Source organism: Trifolium pratense, linkage group LG1, assembly GCF_020283565.1.
Source record: "Trifolium pratense cultivar HEN17-A07 linkage group LG1, ARS_RC_1.1, whole genome shotgun sequence".
NCBI lineage: Eukaryota > Viridiplantae > Streptophyta > Magnoliopsida > Fabales > Fabaceae > Trifolium > Trifolium pratense.
Genome location: NC_060059.1, coordinates 33,346,913 through 33,357,381, shown reverse-complemented (window position 1 = coordinate 33,357,381; position 10,469 = coordinate 33,346,913). Strand labels below are relative to the sequence as shown.

The window sequence follows — 10,469 nt, the reverse complement described above, 5'->3', positions numbered from 1 at the left end:
CATGGCATAGGGCCGCCCCATCTGGTTATGGAGGTTTTGAGTGTGAAGTAGAAGATGAAGTTAGAGAGATAGAAGGGATCTAAATTCTCCACAGTTTGTTTTTCACATAGTTTCGCATATATTTGAACTAGTAAGGAATGCTTTCCTCTATGCTTAATAAAGAGAGTATTGTCTACTTTACCACCTTTTTCAATCAAGAAATTGCTTAACATCTCATACCAAGCTCTAGAAGCTTGTTTGAGACTGTGTAGCGCTTTCTTGAGTTTAAAAATGTATCCGGGTACTCATGGTTCTCAAACCTAGGGGTATGAGAAACGTAAACTTCCTCATTTATCAAACTATTTAAGAAAGAAAACTTTACATTCATTTGATACAATTTAAAATCCAAACAACTAGCGTATGCAAAAAGTAATCTAATCGCTTCAAGGCGGGCTACAGGAGCACAAGTCTCCTAGTCATTTCCCTCTTCCTGATTATATCATTTGGCTATGAGTTTAAGCTTTATTCCTAGTGATGATCCCATTTTCATCTTGCTTATTCCTAAAGACCCATTTAGTGCCTATAATCGTATGGTTTCGAGGTTGTGGTACTAAATCCCAAACTCGTTTCTTTTAAATTGGTTTAGTTCTTCTTGCATTGCAAGTAACCCCTCATCAATTATAGCTACCTTAATGGATTTAGGTTCCATTTGCAAAATGAAAGTGGAAAAATCACAAAAATTGGTTACATGTAACCTTTCACTTACTTCCTTTTTTATATCTCCTAGTACATTTTCTAAGGAGTGGTCTCTTGTGGCAAACCAACCGTGACAAGCTTTTGGAGAGGCTTCTTGTTCAACTTTCTCGTGTCATTATGGGTGCAATCCTCGAAAATTTCCTTGGTCAAAATACTTGAAACATCAAAAACAAAACTACCTTTCCTGTTCTTTTCGAGGTAAGATTCGTCAAACGCAACATGTACAGACTCTTCGACTACTAAGGTTTGATTATTATCCTAAAATCATTACAAGCACACAACATCGCTGCATAGACGAACCCTTTCTACCCCTCCTACGATAACAGGAAGACCTCATGGTCTACCTCTCGACCTGCTGCACAGTAAGGTAAGGACGAGAGCCTTGTGGTATCTCATCGCTAGCCATCAGTGCCTGTATTAGTTGTCGGATCTCGCGCATACTTGCGACCAAGTTTGATGTCCTCTCTCCCTCAGCCTCTACCTCCTCATGTACAATAGCATCCAGCTCGGTTGGTTAGGCGAATTTCCTTGTGGCTATGTGATGAAGTATCAAAAGTAAGTATTTTGAGTATATTGTATCCACATGGACTAGTGTGATATTAATTGCCGTTCTACAATACCCGTGATTTTAAGTGCGGGTTTTTAAATGATTTGTTAGATTTCGAACATAAAAAGTGCGATGTAAAAGTGTTTAAAATTCAGAGAGAAGAAATTGCCGGGATTAGACTTTATTAACTCATTCACATGTATCACTCAATTAATGATATATATATATATATATATATATATATATATATATATATATATATATATATATATATATATATATATATATATATATATATATATATATATATATATATATATATATATTTCATCTACCAATCAATATTATCACGTATCACTCATCGAACGTATCTGTGTCCGGAGTACGCCGTGAAATCTATCGTATCTATTAACCTTCGATTTCTCGAATCATTAATCGATATAATAGCATTAAGCTTTGATACTTTAAGTGAATATTAAACCCAAAATCTATGTCTAAACTTTGAAGTTCAATAAGTGATTACCCTAAACCTTTGATTCAAACAACATATGTCTATATCATTCAAATCTTTGAAATAAACAAGTAAAGAAGGATATCACTAACATTGATTGATAAATAAAACATATATAGCAAAGTTAATATGAGTACATGATCATAAATTAACTACATCTAATCCCAACAAAGAAAGATTTAGCTACACATAGCCATGGTTAACTCATAGCACTTGATTTCTCAAGTTTGGATGGATCCACCTTCAAAACCTCTTTGAAACCCTAGATCTAGGAATATACCTCGTATGAGCTCTCTAAAAAGTGGTTGTGATCGTTAAAACTTCATCTGATGGCTATTTATAGACTTTTAGGAAATACATGTTCGCTGAGCGAACAAGTTACTTGACATGAGGGTTTGCTGACACGTGTTTCTTAACTGCCTAACTCAGCACTTGCTCGCTGAGGCTCGCTGAAGCTCGCTGAGGGATCATATTACACTGTATTGATTCGCCATCCCTCGCCAACGTTCGCTGAGCGAACTTTGCTGCTCGCTACTGCTCGCCATGAAGCCTTGCTGCACTGACTTTGCTCGCCAATATTCGCCATTGCTCGCTGAGCGAATGCTTCCAACTTCAAAAATCTTTCTTTTGTTCAGCAAAACCTATAAAAATGGTTGGGGTTTCAATGCATTTGATATATTTTGATCAAGAACAATATTTACACAAAAGGGGAGAATTTACTTAAGATTTCTTTCAAAACAAGTTAATAAGTGCCTATATTCAATATGTATTTTCACTAATATTGGCACTTATCACTATGGTTCGAGATATGGTTGTGAAATCTTCATATACCACATCATGTAATTAGGCGCAGTGAGCCACAAATAGAGAGCACAACTTCCTAGCATCTGAGGAGTCAAAACCCGATCAAAGAATTGGGTGAAACGTGTCGAGTTTACTTTATCCTGCCTCCATAGTTATAATTCTTATCCTGAATATAAATTGGATTAGAAACCAGCAAAGTATGATAAGAAACAAAATTATTGATTTATCGCTATAAAATATACAAAAGTTATAATCTAATATTAAATATAGATATTAAAAAATTTACTTTTTTATTTTTACTTTTATTTGATTTATAAAATTTTAAAATTAATTTTACCAAGATATATGTAATTGTTTCATAAGGGCAATCTCATCATTTAAGTATGACATAAGAGTCACTATGAGTCTTTCCTTAAAAACTCTACAGAAAAGTTGTGAAAATAAGAAGATAAATATTCATATTTTTTTTAATAAATATTCCTAAAATTTAAAATAATAAATCTGTATGTATTCATATTTGTCCTCCTCTTTAAATCTTTGTTTTAACGGTCAAACTTGAATATAACCTTAGTTTTAGAAAACCCATTAGTATTAATTTAGTTTTAATAACAATCTCTCATTTCCCTATTTTAAAAAAGTTAAAAATTGAATAATCCTTCTTTTTAATTTGTTTTGTTGACCAAATCTTTTTTTTTAAAAGTGAAAATACACATAGAAATTTTTTATATATGACAAGGCCTTTTTTTAAAATTGAATAATCTTTCTTTTTAATTTTTTTGACCAATTCTTTCTTTTTAAAATTGAAAATACACATAGAATTTTTTTATATATGACAAGGCCAAATATTGCAATGTGAAGCCATCCATGTATATGGTAATTTAAACAATAGCAAGGAAAAAGTGATATACCTTGATAAAATTGTGATATGACTTAGAAGACACCAAAAGAGATAAGACATAACACTCACAACAATACATAAGTTTATTAATTAGTATAAGTCGTAATTAAGTTTTTTTTTTTTTTTGATATTATACTTAAGAATAAATTTGTTTGAAAATCAATTAGGACCTTAAATGCTGAGATTTAAATCTATAAGAGTGGAGATCCGAAAATGGTTGCTAATATTTGATGATCACCAACTAAATTTCATATATAAAGTGTGTTGTTTTAAGGTTGGCAACATGTGGTATGTTTGTTAGTTTGTGATTTTTCACATGTCACTTTTTCCATAACAATTGATCTCATATCACCTGTGATGTGTAGTAACTACAACCAACACTTATGCTTCATTCTCTCTTATTAAGACATGTAAAAACTACAATATACATTAACAATGGCCCTTCATTTTTTTGACAATGGTCCTTCATATTTTAAAAATCAAGTAGAAAACTTAATTAATTTGTTTTAGAGGACATTTTTATTAATTCAAAGTGACAGGAGTAATTAGAGAAAATTTTATAATTCAAAGATATTAACGGAACTCGAATTTGAGATCTCTTAGACTGAAGACCTATCTTTTTATTATTAGACCAAATCTTTAAAGTTTGATTTGTTTTAGAAGGAATAGTTTATTATTATTGTTTGGTCAAAAAATGATATATAGGTAAGAAGAAAAAAAAAGTCGATATTTTACTATTATAGATTAATGATAGTATAAAACTTTTTTTCTTTTACATATGAATAACTTGTAAGTAAATATTTATTGAGATATTTTAGGCAATAATATAAGAATGTGAAATTTAAATATATCTTTCAACGTAATATTAATTTTTCTCAATTGTATCGTGTAATTAATATTATGTATTTTCGTAAAAAAATAATTATTATGTATCATTATAGCAAAAAAGAGTCATTTGATAATATTAATGATGCATTAATTTTTATTTTTGTATTATACTAATTATTATTTATTAGTCAAACTTTTTTTCAACAATTTTTATTTTTCTTTATCATATACAAAATTAATTATTTTTTTTTTTAATTTATGTGCATTGTACTTGGACGTATAATATAGTACGGAGAAAATGCTTGATAAAAATTATAAAAAAAATTGAGGAATAAAAATTAATTTAGTTAAAATATTATTATCTTACTTCATTTATATTCTTTACTTATATTTATATATGGTGTGAGGTGCTGTTTTTTTTTTGTACTGGTGTATGGGGGAAATAAAGATTTGCATTGCAGAATAAGCTTGAAAATTCTCACTTTCATTGGTTTCAGCTCCACTCCTCTGGAGCTGAACCGAACCCTACCATCAACATCGACATTAAAACATTCATTTTCGTATTTTAACATTTTTAATTCTTTTCTCTCTCTTTTTTTTTGTTAGTTTAATTTCACCATAACAATCACCTAGAAACAAAAATGGAACAAGACGATGACAACAACAAAAAAAGCATTGCTGAGAGAAGGGGTTTCAATAACAATGTTGCAAAGATCAACACAAGAATTTCTCATTTTAGTGCAACAACCTCTTTGGTTTCTCCTGCACCTCAATCAGCACGTTTCACAATACCACCTGGAATTAGTCCAACTGCTTTGCTTGAATCCCCAATCATGCTCCCTAATTCTATGGTTTGGCTATAATCTTGAATCTCATTTTCATTTTTTTTAATCTCATACTATTGAATTAATCGTCATTTTTGTTATTTTGATAAAAAAAAATCGTCATTCTGGTTATCGAAATTGTATTTTAGTCGCTCAAATTTATGTAATTATAAAATTATTAGTTCTTGAAGTTCAAGGTTATTAGTCGTAATTTTGTCGATAGGAGAAAATAGCGAATTGATCAAGTACTACTACACAATAGTGTTATAACATTTTAATTTGTACTAAACAACATATCGCGAAACAATAATGATTTGTTCATGCTATAGTACTATAGCCGCGATATTTAATAACATTGATTAGTCAATTCATTTTAGATGTCATATAACAATAAGTTGCTTTGGTCATGCTGAGTTAGAATAAATTTTCAGATTTTGTTTAAATTGTTGTTGATCTCTATTTGCAATTTTAATATATTCAAATTGATTGAACTGATTCAACCAACTTGATCGAAGATCATTAATTTTAGAGATCAAATTGTTCGACTCTTACAATTTTGAGGATCTAAACGATAAGTCACAAATTTTGATTTTTTATTTATTTATTTATGTGTGTTTTAGGTCATGCCATCTCCCACCACTGGGAGTTTTGCCATGCTTCCACCTTTAACTGATGAAAGATCAATGCTCACTTCTGTCACACATGAACAAAGGAAATTGGATGTGCCTACTGCCTCTTTCAAATTCAAGTCTCAAGCCAACTTGGATCCTAATTCTTTGTCTCCATATTATGATTCTCTTAATCAGGTAGTCTTATGTATTTTAATTGTTCATTAAACAAAACCAAAGGTTTTATTTTTCTTTCCCTACTTTTTATCATAGCCTTGTGAATTTTTTATATATTAAATTGTTGATGCTTGGCGTGTTATTGCACCATATGCATTCCTTTTTCAATAGTTGAGCATCTAGGACCAAGCGCTTACCACTACATCAAACGCAATTGTTGTTAGTGAGGGCGCAATTTAATATACTTATAGTATAGAGTTCTTTAAGGGATTGCGCTAAGCGCCATGAGTTGAGATGTTAAGCCCGTCAAATCCTAAGGGTGACGCTGAATTAATTCCAACAAATCCCCCCGCCCCTCCATTCTCAGTCGGGGGATTCGAACCCATGTCCTTGCTTTGATACCACTTGTAGACCAACCGCTTATGACACTACACCAAAAGCAATTGTTAGTGAGGGCGCAACTTAATATATTTATAGGATAGAGTTCTTTAAGGGGTTGCGCTAAGCATCATGGATTGGGATGACAAGCCCATCGAATCCTAAGGGTGACGCTGGATTAATTCCAACAATCTCCCCAGTGTCAGGCAAGGGATAATTCGCACCCATGAACTTGCTCTGATACTACTTGTAGGACCAAACGATTACAACTACACCAAAAACAATTGTTAGTGACGGCACAACTTAATATACTTATAGTATAGTTCATTAAGGGGTTGTGCTAAGTGCCATGAGTTAGGACGTTAAGCCCAACGTATCCTAAGGGTGACGCTGGATTAATTCCAATAATCTCCCCCATGTGTCATTCGGGGGATTCAAACCTATGACATTGCTCTGATACCACTTGTAGGACCAAGCGCTTACCACAACACCAAAAACAATTGTTGTTAGTGAGGGCGCAACTTAATATACTTATAGTGTAGAGTTCTTTAAGGGGCTGGGCTAAGTGCCATGAGTTGGCATGTTAAGCCTATCAAATCCTAAGGGTAGACGCAGTATAGAGTTCTTTAAGGAGTTGTGCTAAGCGCCATCGAATCTTAAGTGTGACGCTTAATTAATTCCAACAATCTCTCCCCCCCAGTGTTAGCCGGGGGATTTGAACCGGTGACCTTACTCCAATACCACTTGTAAGACCAAACGCTTACCACTACACCAAAAGCAATTGTTGTTAGTGAGAGTGCAAATTAATATACTTTTCGTTTAGAGTTCTTTAAGGGTTGCGCTAAGCGCCATAGGTTGAAATGTTAAACCCATCAAATGCTAAGGGTGACACTAGGTTAATTCCAACAGAACTATATGTTTGGTTCCACAACCATACACACTAGAATCATGTTTTCGGTTCATCATACCGTGTAAAACCCATTTACCAAACACACTTAGATTTCTAGCTTTTGTTGTGACATAAAATCAAATAAATTCTCATATTTGATTATAAAAAAAAAAAAAATCAATTCTCATATTTACCCCACCTTTATTATATCCTGATGTGTAACCGTAAAATGAGTATAAGCTTGAATTTCCTGCTTCGGAACCAAATATGCTAGTGCTACAGCCTACAGACATGGCAATATATATTCACACTCAACAAAATTTTCATCCAAACTATTCAAAAATGAATAAAAATAGTTTTATTTATTTTATATATCGAAACAAACACAACTATCCACTCAACTCATTTTCAATGAAAATTTATTCAAAACCATTTTTCAGCACCAAAAACCAACTACACATTCATGACTTTGTGTTAGTTAACTATTTTAGACGTATATTTACTTTTGTCACCCTATCAGTTTCTCACGCACTCTACACCTTTTCCGTTTTATCCTTCCACTATTTAAGTAGCGGACGTTATAAGAATGATAAATTTTTGAAAAATACTGTCCGCTGCTTGAGTAGCGGACATTATAAAAAAAAAGGTAGGGTGTTCCAATACTTAAGTAGCGGATAAAGGTATTTTTGTAATTTCGTAGGGCGCACGAGAAAATAAGTAGGGTGGCAAAAGAAAATCCCTTTTAGACATGGTAGATATGTGGTGAGTTTTATGAATGTATATTTTGACTACTTTTAATTTACCAGGTTTCTAGTAATTGCCATATGATGACTCAAGGACATAGAGACATCCAAATGGTTTTTCAGGATCAACAAGTGTTAGATTTTTCATTCTCAGAAGATTTTTCAAATGACTATTCAGCTAGAAATAATGGAGTTCATTTCTACAATGATGTCAAAATGTTAGATGATGTGATCATTGATGGTAATAATGTTGACATGCCAATCTCTTGTTCCGAAGAAACTAGCGACGAAAGCACTTTGCCTGAAAATTCTATCAACGACGATGATATTGGACAAAAACCTGATTTAGAGGATGAGCATAAAGAGATGACTCATGCAACAGGAGCAAAAACCTTAGAGGATGGTTATAATTGGAGAAAGTATGGACAAAAACAGGTCAAAGGAAGTGATTATCCAAGAAGCTACTATAAATGTACTCAGGCTAATTGTCAAGTCAAGAAAAAGGTGGAAAGATCGCACGACGGCCATATAACAGAAATTATTTATACTGGTAATCATAATCATGTAAAACCACATTCTAGTCGGCGAGGATCACCACCTTCAAATGATGAGAAATCAGAAATTGTTGAAACCAATGAAACATATGATAGAGCTGATGCTGATTCAGATGGAAAACACAATATGGAGTGGAAACTTGATGGTCAAGAAAGGATGTCTCTGCCTTTTACTGTGACCGGGCTTTCGAATCCTACAAAGAGAGTTAGATCTCTTGGTATGTCAGAATCGGACAACGCTCTAGAGCATTCTTCCGCGCATGCTAATCATGATGGTGATAAAGATGGAGCTACTCAAGCAGTTTTACCACCTCGAGGTGATACTGAAGAAGATGAATCAGAATCAAAGAGAAGGTATTGTACTCTATTTGATAGCATCTTCATGTTGGCAATGGCTAAATAAATCGAAAGATAATCTTCTATATATGTTGTTGCTTTAATTTTTTATTGCAGGAAGCACGAGAGCTATCCAGTTCAAACAATGGTACCATCGAGGGCTATTCGTGAGCCACGAGTGGTAGTGCAAGTTGAGAGTGAAGTGGACATACTCGATGATGGTTACCGCTGGCGAAAGTATGGACAAAAGGTTGTCAAAGGAAATCCAAACCCAAGGTAAAGATACTGCTTTTCTTTATGCACTTTCATGTAACATGAAATATATTCAAGAGTTTTAAGACAGTCTCACTATTTTTTATTTGCATTATCTTTTTCCACATTGTGAAAAATCAATGTTGTTATATAGTGGCTCTATAGCACTACAATATAGCAAAATTTGAAGAAATCTCTATTCTTCGCGATATATTATTTAATGCAAAAATATTTTCAAATAATTGCATTATCGGCGCTATAGCATTGGTGCATAGCGAAATTTCAACAAACCTCTATTTTCTATAATCTTTTTTTTTTTCACCACTTGTATCCGACCCACTGGACCGCCTAATCTGGTTCGGGGGTCAGTTATTATTGCAACATTGAAGGCAATGTTTGTAACTATAGATTAATTATAAGCTAGTATGCAATGTAATATTTTGTCTCATCTATCTCTTGTAGGAGTTACTACAAATGCACAACTTCTGGATGTACTGTAAGGAAACATGTGGAAAGGGCTGCACACAATATGAAATATGTCATTACTACTTATGAAGGAAAACATAATCATGATGTTCCAATTGCAAGAAACAACAATTATATAAGCGCAAACGATGCTGCTTTGCCTTCCCGTGGTGCTAATGTGCATGCCTCCGGTATCCCAAGGTCTGAAACTCATCAAACTCTTGCACCTCATTTTGATCGAAAACCAGATTCTACCAACGAGTTTCTGAGATCGAATTTAATGGGAAGTTTTAGTGACATGAATTTTGGACCTTCTTCCATATCCCAACTGAAGTATTCTTCATTGAATAGTATCTTACCATTTGGAGCCTATGGAACAAATCCTGAGCACGGAGTTGCGCCTCAAGCCGGACCTATTGCCTCAATTTTCCCTGACTTTCCGATGCCGCTACCAATGAATCTCCCCTCATCTGGAAATTTTTCTCTACCTGGAATTAATTTCAACTATGCACAACCAATGAATTCTGTCCAGTCTTACCTTTCAGGTCAACTTGTGATGGACATTGATGCAGGGTATCTAAGGCCTAAACAGGAGCTAAAGGATGAATCTTTATATGCTACATGTGCACCATCTCTTGATCATGCAAGTGCCTCATTCACTCCACCACCACCATCACAATCCACTTATCAAAGTGCCATGCAAAATTTCTCTTCATAATCTCTTCTTTTACAGTTGTTAGCAACAAGGTTCTATTGGATTTTTTTATATAGTTTTGGAAGGTATTTTGTCCTAACATTATTTTCCAATTTTCTCTGATTTATCATTGAAACAAACTATAGTGTTTTTATACAAACTTCATACCAACATTGTGTAACTAGTTCTTGCTAGGTGAACATGACTTTCTTTTGTCATATCATTG

General features: G+C 33.4%; 1 protein-coding gene across 1 annotated transcript; it reads left to right on the top strand.

The window, feature by feature from the left end:
• Positions 1-4,964: 4,964 nt before the first annotated feature.
• LOC123892761 (WRKY transcription factor SUSIBA2-like) lies at positions 4,965-10,267 on the top strand. The gene is made up of 6 exons (XM_045942625.1): positions 4,965-5,174; positions 5,768-5,953; positions 8,006-8,120; positions 8,223-8,850; positions 8,950-9,108; positions 9,547-10,267. Exons 1-6 carry the CDS (start codon positions 4,965-4,967, stop codon positions 10,265-10,267), a joined length of 2,019 nt encoding a protein of 672 aa, XP_045798581.1.
• The last annotated feature ends 202 nt before the right edge of the window (positions 10,268-10,469 follow it).

Coding starts and splice junctions, on each gene's coding strand:
- LOC123892761 (XM_045942625.1), top strand. CDS start 4,965: ATGGAACAAGACGATGACAACAACAAAAAAAGCATTGCTGAGAGAAGG. Junction 5,954..8,005: donor ATTATGATTCTCTTAATCAG/GTAGTCTTATGT, acceptor TTAATTTACCAG/GTTTCTAGTAATTGCCATAT. Junction 8,121..8,222: donor TTTTTCAAATGACTATTCAG/CTAGAAATAATG, acceptor GTTCCGAAGAAA/CTAGCGACGAAAGCACTTTG.